At 38.9% G+C, this 18,137-nt stretch overlaps 1 protein-coding gene across 1 annotated transcript; it reads right to left on the reverse strand.

Annotated features, from left to right (window-relative positions):
* Window positions 1-3,128: 3,128 nt before the first annotated feature.
* Window positions 3,129-4,735, reverse strand: LOC143017981 (uncharacterized). The gene is made up of 2 exons (XM_076173020.1): window positions 4,631-4,735; window positions 3,129-4,460 (listed from the first exon to the last, which is right to left on the reverse strand). Exons 1-2 carry the CDS (start codon window positions 4,733-4,735, stop codon window positions 3,129-3,131), a joined length of 1,437 nt encoding a protein of 478 aa, XP_076029135.1.
* Window positions 4,736-18,137: the final 13,402 nt, after the last annotated feature.

An 18,137-nucleotide genomic window follows, 5' to 3' on the forward strand; every position in this document is an offset into this window, starting at 1 on the left:
AACAGTAAGTACGATTACAAGTTATTTGGAAAATCGTTAACAAAAGTGAATAGTGAAAAAGATCTCGGCGTAATTATCAGTAACGACCTCAAATCATCCAAGCAGTGTATTTCAGCCTCTGAGAAAGCAAATAAGATTCTAGGACTGATTGCGCGATCTTTTGATTTCAAAAGTCCATCACTCATTAACAAGCTATATAAATCGTTAGTTCGTCCACATTTGGAATATGCTGTTTCCGTATGGTCACCGAATCTCATTAAAGACATTGACAGATTGGAAAAAGTACAACGGCGAGCCACAAAACTGATTCCAAATATCAAAAATAAATCATACGAAAATCGACTAAAACATATGAATCTGTTTTCCCTAAAAAAGCGTAGACTCAGAGGTGACTTGATACAGGTCTTTAAAATTCTAAAGGGAATTGACAACATCAAAAGTGACCAAATTTTCACATTGAATGAGAATCAGACAAGAAACAATGGTCTCAAACTGTCCGGAAATAGATTCAATTTGGAAGTGGGTAGAAACAACTTTGCCAACCGTGTAGTTAATGAATGGAATAAACTTCCTGCACAGGTAGTGCAATGTAGTTCAGTTCGAAGCTTTAAGAATCATTTAGATAAACATCTAAGCAAGATGCTGTAATGATTATAATTTATTTTATATTATTTGTTTTTGTTTTGTTATCATTTGTCTGTCTGATTTTCATTTATTATTAGTTATATGTTAATTTATTATTATTTACTATTTACCTGTTTGTTTATTATTTAACTATACCTATGCATTTATTTATGTATTTTATTTGTTATTTACATTATTATATTTTTTATTTTTTATTTTATTATTATTATGATTTTTTTCGCATCCGACCTAGATATGGACCAAAAGGTCTCCTGTCGGCATGCTCCGCCTTTGTAATCCTTTGTAAGTACACAACACAACCCGAGGCGTTGCACACCATAGTCAACACTATCGACTTGCAGGCGAAGTGAATTGGTTCTTTATGGCGAGACTTATCGACAAAAACACGTACATAAAGTATCTATTTAGCTACATTGGTCAAAGAGCGGCACAAAACAAAATGGCCGTCAAAGCCAGTTCGTGAGCGTCAAGTTATTCTTTTGGAAAAATATCATATAAATTAATACAACTTAATATAGTATATAGTAGGACACAACATACAGCACAACACAATATAATATAAGATTATTAAGCAACATATGAAATAAATGTAATATAACATAATAAAGTATTGCGCTGGTGGCGGAATCGGAAGCGTGCGGGTCTCGCATTTTCCTAATCATGGGTTCGAGTCCCGTGCCTCTCTCTCTCCGATTCCCGATCCCAGTGACTGGTAATTACCTGCCCCCCCCCCAACAGTCCCCAAAGTGCCTAACAGAGCAAAAGTGACGGCTCTGGCCGCAGTTACTCAGCGCCTCCTGGTGTAGACTCCTTACCTTCGATACGTGTATGCGTACACATACATGCATTCATCTTCGGGAGCTTTTCCTCTTGTTGCCTTCACAGCCCTCATATCTACGAGGAACGGCACGAGAAGACAGCCAATCTCCTCACCACATCGACACTACTTGACAAGCTAGCATAACTACGATACATCTACGCACATGCACACACACGCTCAAGCGTCAGTTTGTGAAACAAATTAGAAGAACTAACACAGACCAACAACATAAATCAATCTAAGGTCAAGTTTGACAATTTGAGATAGAGAAACGGAACCCCATGAGCATGGCTCCAACTCCGTACACTACCATCACGTAACTTAGGTCAATACACAGGGCAACATCATATTAGAATTAGTCGTGCGAGCTATGGAATAGTTTGAGAGGCCTTTGGTCAGCAGTGGACTCGAAAAGGTTGAACTGATTGATTGACTGAGTGTTGGGGTTCGGGGAGGGGGGGGGGGTGAGACGGTGGTTTGTCTTCCGCTGAGGAAGAGGAGGAGGAATAGGGCGAGACAGAGGAAGAGCAAGAGGAGGAGGAGAAGAAGGAGGAGGAGGAGGAGGAGGAGGAGGAGGAGGAGGAGGAGGAGAAAAGGGAGAAAGAGAAGGAGGGAGAGGAGAAAAGGGAGGAAAAGGAGAAAAAGGAGGAAGAGGAGGAAGAGGAGGAGGAGGAGGAGGAGGAGGAAGAGGAGAAGGAGAAGGAAGAGAAGGAAGAGAAGGACAAGGAAAAGGAGGGGGACGAGGAGAAGGAAGAGAAAGAGAAGGAGAAGGAGAAGGAGGAGGAGGAAAGGTAAGAGGCGAAGAAGGAGGAAGAAGACCAAGTAGAATAAAGAGGAAGAAGATCAAGTGGAAGAAGGAAGAAGAAGAAGAAGAACAAGTAAAAGAAGGAAGAAGAAGAAATAAGAGGAGGAGGAAGAAGGAGGAAAAAGAAGAACAAGTTGAAGAACAAGTAGAACAAGAACAAGAAGAATAAAAACAAGAAGATGAAAAAGAAGAGGAGGCTGCAAGGATTAAAATCATCCCCATTAATCCATCCGAATACGTTCTCATGACTAGGGATGTGACAATATGCAGCATAAAATATGCTGCATAGATGCATATATGCTTTTGCGATATGCAGCATATTATATGACGATTTTTGTTCTTCAAATTTATATGCTGCATAAAATATGCAAAAACGTCACTGGCATATATGCTTAACAGAAATGCATATTAGCATTTTATATGCTAGCATTTTATATGCCTGATATTTTTTTAGTATAGTTTGCTTATACGATATATGGGATAAAATAAACTTGATAAAGCTTTGCTTTTTAATATGAAAACATTGAAAACAAAATACAACAGAATTAAACAGGACAGCTTCAATATTTGTACAATTCCCAACATACACATTTAGAAAATAATGATTAGAAATTCAATAAGAGCATTTCAATAACAAACATCTACTATTTAGATCTGCTACCTTACAAAAAATTATACATTAGGATTACACTTAATAATTACGTGGTATTTGAGGTTTTCAAAAGTGAATCTCCTTCTGTTGTCAGCTAGTATAGTTTTGTACTGGGAAAACACTCGTTCTACATCACATGAGACTAAAGGTGCAAATTGGTAGCAAGATATATCCGATGGAGCATGGGGACTTATAAACTACTCTTGTCATTCAATGGGCTGTCCGGACATTATGACATTGATTTTCCTTAACCTTTCATAACCTTTGTTTTTTGTTAGAACGCTGGTCAACTTTTGGTGGTAGCTTTGGTCGGAGGTGTTCTTTAAAGTTTGTTCCACAGAATCCATCAGTTGGAAAACAGTAGAAATAGGGAGTCCCCTAGTTTCCAACTTTGCAATTGTAGAAGTTATTATAGAGAATGTAGAACTTATGAAGACCAAACCTGTTTTTAACTGTACGTTCTGCAGAAGATCCTGACACTCTTTCACACTACGAGAATCTTCGCCATCAAAGGACATGAAGACCTGGTATATTTCTTCGAAATGTTTGGCATAATATTGGACAGCTTGGATCCATGTGCCCCATCTTGTTATTATTGGCGTAGGAGGTAGCGGCGTGTTTGGAGCAAGTTTCTTCAATTTCTCTACCCTCAACGGAGCTTTAACGAATATACTTTTGGAGGCAGATATCAGTCTGTTCACTTCAGCATAGCTGAATCTTACCAGTTCTGCCACCCTGTGTAATCCATGTGCTAAGCAAGTTATATGAATCATTATGGGGAAAAGGACTTGCAACCCATTCATTGATTTTATCATGTATGGTGCGGCATCTGTGCACACCAAGAGTACGTTTTCGTATTTTATTTGACTTGGCCATAACACCTGAAGAGAATCGTTGAAGAATCCTGCTATGCTCGCATGATTAACTGAACTTAATATGGCGATGTTTGCTAAGTAACATTTGTCGCGCTCAGCCTCTTCTCCTAAAATTCCGAATACGAAGCAAGCAATGTACCGCTGTTCAGCATCTGTAGTTTCGTCCACAGATACCCATATCTTGTGAGTGGACACCTTTCTCCTTAAAGCACTGATTTTTTCACGATATATTTCCGACAAATAATATTTTCTCATTGTAGTTTGGTCTGGTATCACATTACCGGAGTGTTTAGCAAGAAACTTTTTTACAATTGGATTGTTTAACTTGTGCAAAGGAATATCTGCAGATACGAACATATTGCACAACTCTTCATTGAAGGATTTTTTGCGAGAAATAGGTGGGTTTGAATGGTTAGTAAGTAATTCAGTAGAGCCTAACTGGTCATCTGGGACACCAGTGCATTTACTGGTACTTGGTTGATCGTTGGAGATAGTAGTTTCGTTGGTACTTGGGTGTTTCATAGTACTACTTTGACTTGCATCTGTTGTGATTAGACTCGGATCTTCAAGTTGAGACTCTCTTGACTGCTGCAATTTTTTCTTAGCAATATGTCCCGCAGTTTTCAGATGTTGCTTAATGAGAAATGTTCTCGAACTTGATACCTAAAAAAATCGAATGACCAGTTAGAATAGCTTACTAGTGAACCAATATTTATGTTGAAATATTTAACAAAATTTTGAAGTTTTTATATTATATTCAAGCATTCTATCTATACCTGACATCACGTTGGAAGTTTAAGTAGAATATAGCAAGATTCAATTACGCAACATACCTGCTTTTTACAATATATGCAAAACAAAACTCCATCTTCTATTTCAAAATCTTCATGCTCCTCAACAAACTTAAGAACGGTGTTGTTAGGTTTTTCCTTTGGCATTGTTGCACAGATCACACTGTAGTACTACTTAGTGTGCCTACCAACACTTAAGCCGTAAAAGAAGTGACTAAGCTAATCTAACAATCGACATCCTGTTTCCTGTGTTCCAATAACAAACCATAAAAATTTAAAGACAATTTCATTGTTTTAAAATAACCTAAATTTGTACATGTAAATCATTTAGCCATGACTTAAAAATCCTACAGCATCCTGTTAGTTTTAAATATGTTCAAGTTTCAACAGTGTCCAACATGTGAATATTCATCAGGTGTCATATATGCACATGTGCATATTTTATGTCGTTTTAATGAATATATGCTTTTTTGTTGGTTAGCATATATGCACAGGTGCATATAATATGCTCTTGAAAAATATGCCGCATAAGTGCATATATGCAATATGGACAACGTCACATCCCTACTCATGAGGATTAAATTATTCGGGGTGTCTGTCGGGGATTACAGGGGGTTTAAGGGGGAGAGGGGGAGACGGGGAGAGAGAGAGGGGGGTGGAAAGGGGATAGAGAGAAGAGAGAGAGGAGGGAGGGAGAGAGAGAGAGAGCGGAGGAGGGGAGAAAGACAAAAATATACACATACATATGTGTATGTGTGTGTATATGTATGTATGTATGTATGTATGTATGTATGTATGTATGTATGTATGTATGTATGTATGTATGTATAACTTGCAAACACTTAACCCCGTTACTAAAGAGGAGATAGGCACGTCGGTCTACAGTGTAGGGGGTTTGTATAGACTCTACACAAACCCCCTCACTCTAAAGTCAAAGTTCGAAATGTTGACGTATTCCCTTCATTGATGACGCCATCGTGGGTTCGAGTCCCGCACCCATTTCTCTCCGATTCCCAGAAGCAACGATTTTTTATTACATGCCCCTACAGCAACGGCCCCCTAAAGTACATACATACAGGACACAGACAGTTCAAACCGGATCTCTTCTCCGTGACTGGCTTTTGGCAAACATGACACCAATTTTCAAATCCGGTGACAGACCCCTCCCATCCAATTATAGGCCTGTCTCGATTACCTCAGTCCCCTGCAAAATTTTAGAACATATTATCCATAGACATATAATGGACCACTTTGACAGGTAAAAAGTACTGACTGAAAATTAGCACGGCTTTCGGCCTAAACGCTCATGCGAGACGCAATTACTAGAAACAACACATGACGTATCCTAATTATTTAACAACCCCTAAATTAGACAAGTAGACGCCATAGTTTTAGACTTCGCCAGAGCCTTTGACAAAGTCCCTCACCAACGACTGTTAGCAAAAATAGATTATTAAGGCATACCAGGACCACTTCTTCACTGAATTAAGACGTCCTTGACTTTTCGAGAACAGCGCGTTGTTCTCGAGGGTAGTCCATCCTTAACTGATCCTGTGACTTCTGCGGTTCCCCAGGGCACTGTCTTGGGACCTCTTCTCTTCCTTTTTTACATAAATGATCTCCCATTATCACTTTCCTCTACAATAGTTTAGTATATGGGCAGATAGACAACAGAAAAGATTGTCTTCAACTACAAAATGGCCTACGGTGTCCTTGAAGACTGGGAAACCAAGTGGCATTTGACATTTAGACCGAACAAATGTCACCACATCAGAGTAACCCATGTGAGCAGCGTCGGGGCTAAGGCCAATAGAACCCTGGGATTCCTGCGCAGGGACCTCAGGAGATGCAGAGCAGACATCAAAATTCTTGCTTATAAGACACTCGTTCGGCCACAATGAGTATTGCGACACCGTCTGGGATCCACACACTAACAATGACATATACAAAGTAGAATCCATACAAAATAAAGCAGCAAGATGGATCAGATGTGATTACAGACACGCTACATAAGTCACTTGGTTAAGACAAGACATAAAAATTGAACCACTTGAAACAAGAAGACGAATACACAGACAATGAATAATGTACAAAAGCATGAACAATTCAGTTTACATAAATGAACTTACACCCAACAAATGCACGAATAGCTAGTGGTAATCACAACCTAAAATACCACACATTCCAAACAAGCACCAACATATTCAAGTACTCATGGTTGAGGAGTGGCTGGACGACGCCTACAGCAGGATACTTGCCTTCTCGACCACAGTCATTGGCGGGAGAGGGGCCAATGAACTGTGTCTATCGGAGACAGATCATGATTGCTTCCACCACACAGTTCCACGAGGATGGAGATCGTGTTAAAAAGAATATTAGTAGTAGCAGCAGCAGTAGTAGTAGTAGTAGTAGTAGTAGTAGTAGTAGTAGTAGTAGTAGTAGTAGTAGTAGTAGTAGTAGTAGTAGTAGTAGTAGTAGTAATAGTAGTAGTAGTAGTAGTAGTAGTAGTAGTAGTAGTAGTAGTAACAGTAGTAGTAGTAGTAGTAGTAGTAGTAGTAGTAGTAGTAGTAGTAGTAGTAGTAGTAGTTGTAGTTGTAGTAGTAGTAGTAGTAGTAGTAGTAGTAGTAGTAGTAGTAGTAGTAGTAGTAGTAGTAGTAGTGGTAGTAGAAATATTAGTAATAGTAGTGGTAGCAGTAGCAGAACTAGCTTATCTTGAGCTAGAATGGCCAAATAGACGATTATTAATGTTATCAATGTTAAATAACGGCACTAGAAACACCACCTTTCACTAAATTTGTACTTTTCCAAGATTCTTTGAAACTATTGCAATTTTAGGAACACAGACCACACGTGCACTAAGGAAGAACCGGTTGACCACTAGTATCTGGTCATGTATGTAGCCAATACTCCAGTGAGAGTGCAGTTCTGCCACATGCTCCCATAATCCGAAATTCATGTTTACAATTGGTTTTCTTTACTCTTTTACTCTGAAAACAAATATTTTTTATCATTAGCTTCAATTTATTAATTAGTACATCTGATGAAATGCCTGAGAAGTATGATAAGGTATGGACAGAGTGAGAAACGAGGAGGTGAGGAGGAGAACGGAGATGGAAAGGGAGTTGGGAGATAGGATTGATGAGTGTTGGGATGGTTTGGACACATGGAAAGAATGAGTGAAGAAAGAGGTGTGGAAGACAGAGATGGAGGGAGTGAACATAAGGGGGCGACCAAAGATGAGAGGGATGTATGGGGTAAAAGAGCCATTGGGAAAGAGGGGAATGTCTGTTGAGGAAGGACGAGAGAAGACAGAAGATAGCGGTGAGTGGATGAAAATGGTTGTGTGTAGATAATATTGTGATGCGTGAAAGGGAGTGGGTGGGGGATGGGGGGTGAGGGAGTATGTGTGAATGATATCTTGACGCAACCTGAAGGGATTTCTTCTCGTCTTCTTTTTTTCTGCATGAGGAGACGGAGAGGAGGGTCGCCGATTAAATGAAGCGGCCTTGCTGTGGATGTACTTTGTCTTGCTACATTGCTTCTGACCCAGGCAGTGGGTGAGATACAGGGATGACCCGTCATCCGGGAAGAGCCAAGATAAGAGTAAGGGAATGGGGGTGAATGGGAGTGGAATATGTGGGGATGGAATGGATGGAAGTGGATTTTTTGCCTTTGTTTTTGGCTACCTTCCTTGTAAGGGAGAAAATGGTGTTGGTATGTGTACAAATATATAAATACACATATCTAACTTTTTCCCCTTTGTAATCATTCATGTTTGAGGAATCTGTAGTTTATCAAATGCCAATTTAGAGGAATCTCAACTACCCTTCAGCGAGTGATCATTTGTTTGCGCTCCTGCCAACACCTTGCTTCGAATTATTACAAATCACCGTAGATATAGTAGATTCAACGTTGACCTTCAGGTATTGCACCTCCAGCACATCAGATGAAGTGCGAGTAAACGTCAGCACAAGAGATTTCTGGACACGGGGACAATTTTATTTTATTTGTTTCTTTTATTTATTTGTTTTATTTGTTCATTTTATTTGATTAATATATGTATTTATTTATCTTATTTATTTATTTATTTATTTATTTTACATACGAATATTTGATCCAATGGCCCCCTGTTACAATAACCTAACTGTTGAGGCGTCCCACTCCCTAAATGAGAGAGCAAATCAGGATGTACGAGCAGCGTGTACAGAATGTGGGCCAGGGTTCATTCACTCCGATAACCTTCACGACTTCAGGCGGGATGAGTCCAAGGGCAAAGGCATTCTACGCTCGTCTGCAGAGGTGATGGCAGAAAAGAAACAACAACCGAAGAGCAGTATTGTGGCGTGGATGAGATATAGACTGTCATTCTCACCCTTAAGATCAGCTGCCCTATACCTGAGAGGTACCAGGTTCCCACCCCCTAAATCAGCACTCATACAAAACCTCGATTTTGAGCAAATTGTAGTAGAAAGTATGATAAAAGAATTTTTGTATCAGGCTTCATTAAAGTTAAATTATACAAAATATAAAATGCTACTCGACCACATTGGCGAGAGCGGGGTCAATGAACTGTGTCTGTGGGAGACAGATCCTGATTGCTTTCACCACACAATTCGTGTTTATTTCGTTGAGTGGCATTGTAGAGGTAGGTTGGGTTCACATTCTATGTTTATGATTGAATATTTTGATGTATGAGGGATGTGTGCATGCGCTCACGCACGTGTGTGTCCCGTCTCTGTATCTCGTCATGTCTAATTTGTTCTTAAATATGTGTATTGTTTTTGCACACACTATTGTTTCGTCTAGCTTGTTCCATACATCCACCACACTGTGGGGAAAGCTGTTCTTTTTCAGGTCTCTTTTATAACTGTCCTTCTTTAGCTTCCTTCCATGTCCCCTTGTATTTCTCTTATCCCAATGCAGTTAGTCTTCTCTATCTAGGACTTTCATGCCTCTCATGATTCTGTAGATGGCCAACAAATCACCTCTTTCTCTCCTTTGTTCCAGAGTCGGCAAATCCAGTTTTGACAATCTCTCTTCATATGACAGTTTTGATAGTGTTGGGGCCATCTTCGTAGTTGCTCTCTGGATTCTCTCAATTTTCCTTATATATATATATTTTTTTTTTTTGTACTAGGTGACCATAGTATCGCTGCGTACTCCAATTTGAGATTAATCAGTGGACTAGTATTTTCTTTACAATTTCTTCATCCAAGTAAGTATAAACCACTTTTATTGCTCTTAGCAAGTTGTAGGTTTCTCCGACATTTTTTTTTTTATCAGGGAACATATACTTTGTGATGATAACTCCCAGGTCTTTTTCAGATCCCACTTTCTTTATTTCCTTTGCACCAATTTCATGTTGTCCTGATATCCTTTTGTTATTTTTTCCAAACTCCATTATGTTATATTTCTTAATGTTGAAGTCCACTTCCCACCTCTGACTCCATTCCCGAACACTGTTCAGATCTCTATGCAGTAAATCACAATCTGTTTTAGTACTCACTTTCTTCAACAGTTTTGCGTCATCTGCAAAAAAGCTCATGTAACTGTCCACACCCTCGTCCATGCCATTCACATAAATAGCAAACATTACTGGAGCCAATACTGATCCTTGTGGAACACCACTAATCATCTCTTCCCAAATAATACTCTTATCTCTAAGCACTACACTCATTTTTCTTCCATGCAAGAAGTTCTCCATTCATTTCAGTAGTTTACCTTATATCCCTCCTATGGTTTCCAGTTTTCTTAATAGTTTTTCGTTTGGAACTTTGTCAAAAGCTTTTTTGTAGATCTAGGAAAGCACAATAAGCCCATCCGTCCCTTTCCTGTATTATATCTAATAGTTTTGAATAAAAAAGATAAAATTTGTGGCACATTATCTTCCCTAAGTCTGAATTGTCTCGGATCTAGTATATTGTTCTCCTCCAGATGTTTTATCCATCTACTTTTTATCACTTTTTCACAGTTTTTGGCTACCGTGCTTGTAAGGGAAACCGGTCTCTAATTTGTTGGTTCTTCCTTGTTTCCTCCTATATATATTGGTAAGATATCGGCCTTTTTCCAGTATTCTGGTATTTTTCCTTTTTTGAGTGAGCAACTTATTATGTTATATATTTTTTTCTATTAGTTCTTCTTTACATTATTTTAATATCCAGTTTACGATTCCACCCGGGCCGTGCGATTTCCTGACATCAAGGTTCATTATTAAATCCATTATTTCTTTCCGTGTTGCTATTATTTCCCTCATGGTGGGGGGGGGGGGTCACTCCTCTCCCTTCATCCCGACGTTGCACATTTTCTCTAGTGAAAACCGACTTGAAGTGTTTGCTAATGACTTCAGCCATTTCTGCATCTTCTGTGTATTCCATATTCCCTTGGCGTAGTTTCACATATCTATAGAATAGTTTTGGCTGATCCTTGTATTTTTCTAATATGTCTTTTTCATATTTTCTTTTTTCCTCCCTGCTTACTTTTACATATTTGTTCCTTTGATTGATATATATTTGCCACTTTCTAGGATTTTTGTCTTTTCTTCATCTTTTCCAAGCTTTATCACTTCTATCTTTCCCTTCGCTACACTTTCTGTTAAACCAGCACTTGATATACACCTTTTCCTGTTTTTGCTTTGAGACATATTTATCCACTCCTTCTTTATAGATTTCTATCAGAATTATCCATTTTTCTTCCACATGTGTTTCTTCGTTGTAGAATTTTTCCCAACTCTTATTTAAGAAAAAAATTCCTAAGTTTCTCAAAGTCCTATTTTACTGTATATCAGTCTTCCTTTTCTGTATTTCTCCTTTCTCTCTCAAGATATATTTCCTCCTTTAGTTCTAACTCAAATAATATGTGTTCATTCTTCCCAATTGGTGTCTTGTATTCAATTTTATCCACAATTTCATTCTCGACGGTTCTTCCACCTTTTCACTGTGTGTGTGTGGGGGGGGGCGGTGTGTGCGTGCGTGCGTGTGGGGGGGGGGTCCTGGAATTAGTCGCGTTCTTGGCGTATTTATGTTGTTTTCGTATGTTTTGTTTCTTGTAATCGGTATGAGTCCTGTGGCATGCCTCTTCACTCTATCCAATCTATCAAGGTTTATTGTAAACTCTGATTCCTCAATATCAATTCCCCACTAAGTCTCCGTGTGCGGTTTTCGTATGTTTTGTTTATTACGTTTGGGACGAGCTCTGTGACTTACCGTTGTACCCTAAATTTAATATAATCTATTCACTCCAGATTTACATCTGCATGCCACAGAATAGGATACTGACTCCATGATACGAGTATTCATATTGTCCATATTCTAGGGATCTTAGTGACTTCCCTACGGATCAGACTCACCCACCACTCCTTTATGATTGGTGATAAATCTCCACCTAGAAAAGAATGATGATCACTTTTAAATTCTACTATTCTTCCGTTCTGTTGCTACTCCTTTACCACCTTCTCTGCAACTCCACCTCTACGGTGCGATAGTGTCCCCTAGAGCTAAGGTGAATGACAGATTTAGATTTTCAACGTGCACTTAAGCACACAACTGCAGTCACGAGCAAAACTTTTGACCCACTCAGTTTTTCATGCTGCATAATTCAAGTTCTTTGACACTTTGTTTTGTCTATTCAATAAAATTACCTAATTATAAGCTGTATACTACACACGAAAATATGTAATGTACTCGACAAAAGATATCGGCGTTGTGAGAACCGTATCATTGGTCAAAAGTTTAGCTCGTGATTGTACATAATACATCCTCAGACTGTTATGACCTTGGATGGGTCAGGTTAGGTTATGGGCCATAGTCTTCAGGGGATTTCCTGAAAAGTCAGAAATAGGCGTCCCCTGGGAAGACCAAGATACTGATGTGTGAATAGCAACCCGAGCTGCTCCTAGCCTGCAAGACTGGAAAGGCGTGGCCGAAGACAGAAGGGCCTGGACTGGAACTGAATAGGCAAGCCAGAAGAAGAAGTGTAACTAACCCATATTGCAACATTGCCCATGGAAAACTACAATACACACAAATGTGAACGAACACCCATCCACGCCCTAAGGCAAGCGACCACCACATGATCAGGGCATGATAAGAGCTCGTAGCCAATGAACATGCCTCCAAACACAATATACACCATATCCCCAAATAAACCTGAACACAAATTAAATCACAAGAAGTAACAACATAATATGTCTAATTATATTATAATATAATTGTAAATATTCAAACCTCCCATTAGTAACAAATGAACTGAAATTATGTAACTGTTAACTCCCCTCTCCGGAAACTGACATGAGCGTTTAGACGGATTATAAACCGAGACCTGACCCAGGAGAGACAGTTAACAGGTGATAGTAGATCCCGGAGGATCTACGCCATGTAAAAACTGTGCCAAATATAGTTAAGGAAAGGGCACTGATTAGTTTTCCTGACCATCACCTGTGAATTCAGAAGAAGAGGAAGGGTAAGAGGAGGAGGGAGAGGAGGAAGAAGAAGAAGAAAAAGAAGAAGAAGAAGAAGAAGAAGAAGAGGAGGAGGAGGAGGAGGAGGAGGAGGAGGAAAAAGAAGATGAAAAAATGGAACTGAAAAGACATGGCCGAAGGTACAAACCCCGATGTAGAGTTGGTGAATTTCTCTCTAAATTATAGTAAAGTAAATAAGTTACGGTGCTTGGGAGAGACAAACTCGAGCCGAGTCCTTTCTTTACTGATCTCAGTCTTCTTCTGTATACAAATACACTGCAGCCTCCGAGGAAGACTCGGGGGGTTGCCAGAATAACTATTTACAAGTTGGCTGCTGCCATAAGTACACACATACATAGAAAAAGAAAATGTCGTTGAGACGGTTGCGTGAAGATGAAAGCATGTCGGCGAAACACTGTCGGCTTTTTTGTTTACACATCGGGTCTTCTCTGGTCACTTTAGGTATCATAAACAGCCCCTTGAGAGGATCCGTGCCAAAGAAGGATATCTTGAGCGTTTGTCGGAAAGGCGTTGAAGTACTGGTTAAGCTACATGTGTGTGTGCGCGTGTGCATCGAAAGGAGACAATAACACCTAGACTGAAACTGGAAAGCACGGCCGAAGAGAGAAAGGCCTTAACTGAAGAGGTAAAATGAAAGTGTTGATGGACTATAGTCCAAAGAGCCAATGGAGTAAAGAGTACACACATATACCTAAAAGCCCCATGACATTAATAATAGGTTAAGTATCGGAACCGCCATGTGAGGGCCAAAAGGTCTGTTGTTGTTTGTTTGTCCATGTCACTCCATGCAACAACCTTTATAAGGGTGACCGAGCCAAGGCATGCACCCATCCTTTACTCATTTGTTTTCCCTTTTACCTTTACTCCTTAAAAGAGAGTATGGGAATATATAAGAATTTCCAGCCCAGTTCTGTCCCCATGCCTGGAGAAGATCACACTAAATTGGTTTTAGGGTCAGACATAAAAGATAAAAAAGTTCTCTACAAAAATGGTTTATGTCCCAAAGGAAAAAAAGTTATAAAGTAAAAAAAAAAATAAGAACAGCTGAGCGGATCATCAACATCCCGTTTTCTTTATTGCTAAGCCTTTGTTACGGGAAGACCCTATTTCCATAAAAAAAAATACCCACCCCCCCGCGCACACACACAACGAGGGCATTGTGGTCACCTACAATGAAACAGGTAATACTCTGACGTAACACAGTGACGGTAACGAGACACCCCCCTCCCACCCCCTCCCCCTTTTGACATGAAAGCCAACTTGACGTGATAACTACGCTGTTGCGAGAAGTTTCATGCTTGTTAAGCGACCCTTGCCTCGCTTTGTTAAAATTTAATAATGAGTGAACTTTGTGCCCGTTATTTCCTAAGGCTTCCTTTGTATAATCACTTTCTTACCTTCCAATAACAAGTAATGTTTTTCATACCCGTTCCCTTAGAGGAGTATTTGTTCAAATTTGTTTTTACGGGCCAATTAAGGCAAACTTTGGGCTTAGTTCGGAAGGTTGGCAAAACGGTAGCCTTATGTCGGACCAATTAATTCCTCACATTGGTAAAAATTATCTGGATCCATTACGGCTCTTTGATATTGGGCCGATTTGTTTTAATAGCTTTTTCCATTATCCGTTCTAATGCCGGGAGTTCTGTGCAGGGCCAATTTATTATAACATCATATTCCGTAATCCGTAATAATGTTGGGAGTTTTATGCATAGCCGATTTACTTAAAATATTGTTTCCCATAATCTGTAATAATACTGGGAGTTCTGTGTATAGCCAATTCAGTATGACATCATATTCCATAATACGTAATGATATTGGGATTTTTATGTAGGGCCAATTTATTTAAAATATTGTTTCCCGTAATTAATAACACTGAGAGTTCTGTGTAGGGCCGATTTATTTTCATGTGTGTAAGGCCAGTTTACCTTTTAACATGACAATTTACATTTTAACATAATTAATGTCAATTAATACCTATACTTTGGACACTGCATGAACAACAGCTTTCATATCCCGACAGGAAACTATAGTAGCTGGCATAATATCACAGGTATATTAATTGTTTTTTTTCAAACATCCCACCCTGACATAGAACGTACTGACAAGCCATGTTTCTGTTTCTGTTTCTGGAAAACATTCATTGGAGTAACTTTTCCATGCAGGTGTTGCGTGGTTATGTGCATGACATTATATTCTTGTCTATTTAAGTATCATAAAAAAACGTAAAAATAATCCAGTTACCCTTACCTATAGTTTTACTTTTTTGTTAATAACAGAAGAAAATAATTTCAAATAACTGGTTATCTCTCATATCTACAATTGATAACATGAATTTATAACAAGTTACGTCTATGCCAAAAATATTGGAACTTTTGTTATGGTCGCTTGTTTCGGCGACAAACAATTCAGGTCACAGGAGTTGGTGTTTGTCTTTTGCGGTAAGCGGGAAGTATTGCGCATTTTTTCTCAAAATTTGGTGGTGACTTGCCTTTACACTTTTACCATTTATACCAATTGTTGCAATGTCTTCCTCCTGGACTTTGTGTCGGAGACAGAAGCGAAAGTTTGTATCCTATTTGCAAGAAAATGTCGAGGATGTTGCTGGCAGCATTGCCAGTACAACTACAAGTAGAGTTAATTCAACATTAGAGAAAGGACAAATGTAGTACTAGTTTAAATGATTCTGAGGTACAAGTAGGTGCATATCTATGCTCTGATGATACCAGCAGTAATAATGTAGACAATCCTTATGAGCTGCTGGCCAGTTATAGTAGTAGCGACCTATCAGAGACAGAGGAAAGTGAAATTGAAAATGGGATCAGGTGATTTCGGCCCAAGGTGATTTCGGCCCAGGGTTTTTCTGGGCCGAAATCACCAGTGCAAAAAGTTTTGTTACTTGAAATGATATATGTTATTTTTAAATTCTTTTAATTATTATTATATATTTTCTTTCAATAACAAGGAAATAACAATAGCAACATTTGGAGGACTGGGCGAAACGTCCTGCCCAGCAGAGTGCTGGCCGAAACTTCTGTGGCCGAAACATCCTACATTCGATGCGCTCCCCTTCTGCATGCTCACTAATGATGTTGAACTTCTGGGCTGGGTTGTTCAAAAGTTTTTTTTGCACTGTCTTGGCGTTAAATCTATCTTGACATTAAACATCATGGTAACTCAGAGCGTTACCATGACATTTATCAAGATAAACTAACGCCAGAATAATTTTTTTGAACAATCTAACCCTAGACTGCGTGTTATCAATGTTAGGCAACTTTTTGTGCAACAATTATCAATAACACCGTTTTACCTTAGTCCACACACGAAAGTTGTATAATTTTAATTTAGATAATTTGTTTAATAAATTTAATTTCATTTTCACACAATATGTGCAAAAAATATTGTTACTTGAAATTATATATAAGTAATTTTTTAGAATTGTTTTAATTATATATTTTCTCTCAATAATAAGTAAATAATAATAGCAACATTTGGAGGTCTGGCCAAAATGTCCTACCCTACAGAGTTTTGGTGATTTCGGCCCAGAAAAACCCTGGGCCGAAATCATCCGAAACCTTGAAAATGATGCACAAATGGAAGTGTTGTTGCCCTACAAATCTGTAGACACCAAAACCTTGGTTAAGAACTGGGCCATGAAACACACCAGATTAAGCACTGCGCTCTAAGAGACCTTGTTAAAATTTGCAATTGCAATTTGATGCAAATTTGCCTTCAGACCCTCGGACAATTTGTAAAACTCCATTAAGTCTAACGGACCTGATAAAGAAAATCTGTGGGGGTGAGTATTTTCATTTTGGATTAAAGAACTCCCTCAAAGAGTTTCTTGAATCTATTCCTGATGCAGAGAGTAGATTCACAACAGTTTCCTCGAATATAAATTGTGATGGAAATCCACTATGTAAGAGCAGTGGGAAGCAAATTTGGCCAATTTTAGTTCAGTTTTTCACTGATAACGAAGCAATAATTTCAGAACCAGCACCAGTGGGCATATTTTTAGGGGTTTCTAACCTAAAAATGTGCAAGAATATTTACAATCTTTTATTGAAGAAATGCTTGAATTAGAGAGAGGATTTGATTTTAAGGGGTCAAAATTCACTGTATTTATCCAATCTTTTAGCTGTGATGCCCCTGCTTGCCAATTTCTGATATGTATTAAATCACATTTAGGTTACAGTAGTTGCAAGCGATGCCAACAACGTGGTAATTATGCAGGTACAGTTACATTTCCTGAACTTGATGCTAAAAAGAGAACCGATTCAAATTTTGCTTCTATGGAAGATAATAATCACCATCATAATCGAAGTCCACTACTAGCACTTAATATTGGACTTGTTTCACAGTTTGTGCTGGACCCAATGCACCTTCTTTATTTGGGTGTCATGAGAAAATTGCTCAACCTTTGGCTAAAGGGACCTCTGTTTATGAGGATTGGCTCTCAGTGTAAAGAACAAATATCAGCACAACTGGAAGAACTTGCAAATTACATGCCTTGTGAATTTAACAGAAAACCAAGAAGTTTAGATGAAGTTGATAGATATAAAGCCACAGAATTCAGAGCCTTTCTTTTGGGCTACATGGCTTTTCGCCACCGTTCACATTTGCCCCCTTGACAATTCGCCACCTGTTTACATCGCCACCGAGACTTATCGCCACTCATTGGTATTACATGCTAGACATTTCGCCATGGATTGTTATATTGCGCTATAATTCTACATACATAGCATTAATGCAATTAATCAATGTCTAAGACAAATTTATTAATAACAAGGCCATGAATAATGCCCGAAATAATGTCTTTATCGCCGCCTGATCGTTCTGGTAAATTAAGATGTTTTGATCCACATGGCGCACGGCAGTGGATGCACATCATGCAGAAGATGCAAACACTATAAGCTATTATAAAGCTCCCTTACGTCATTTATGATATGTTTTGTTTTTCTTCTCTGAACATGGCACTCCTATTTCAACAAGCATTCTGTTTGTATTAGCGCCGCTGCCAGGCTTGTTACAAATAAAGTTACCGACTGTGCTTCCCCTATCCTGAGAAAAGTGTAT

The sequence above is a fragment of the Oratosquilla oratoria genome, chromosome 33, assembly GCF_046742065.1.
Source record: "Oratosquilla oratoria isolate Oo_2021 chromosome 33, ASM4674206v1, whole genome shotgun sequence".
Taxonomy (NCBI): Eukaryota; Metazoa; Arthropoda; class Malacostraca; order Stomatopoda; family Squillidae; genus Oratosquilla; species Oratosquilla oratoria.

Bases quoted from the DNA above. Each gene is read 5' to 3' on its own strand.
- LOC143017981 (XM_076173020.1), bottom strand. From the start codon at position 4,735: ATGCCAAAGGAAAAACCTAACAACACCGTTCTTAAGTTTGTTGAGGAG. The intron at 4,461-4,630 runs GTATGTTGCGTA...CGATTTTTTTAG, and splicing joins GCATATATTGTAAAAAGCAG to GTATCAAGTTCGAGAACATT.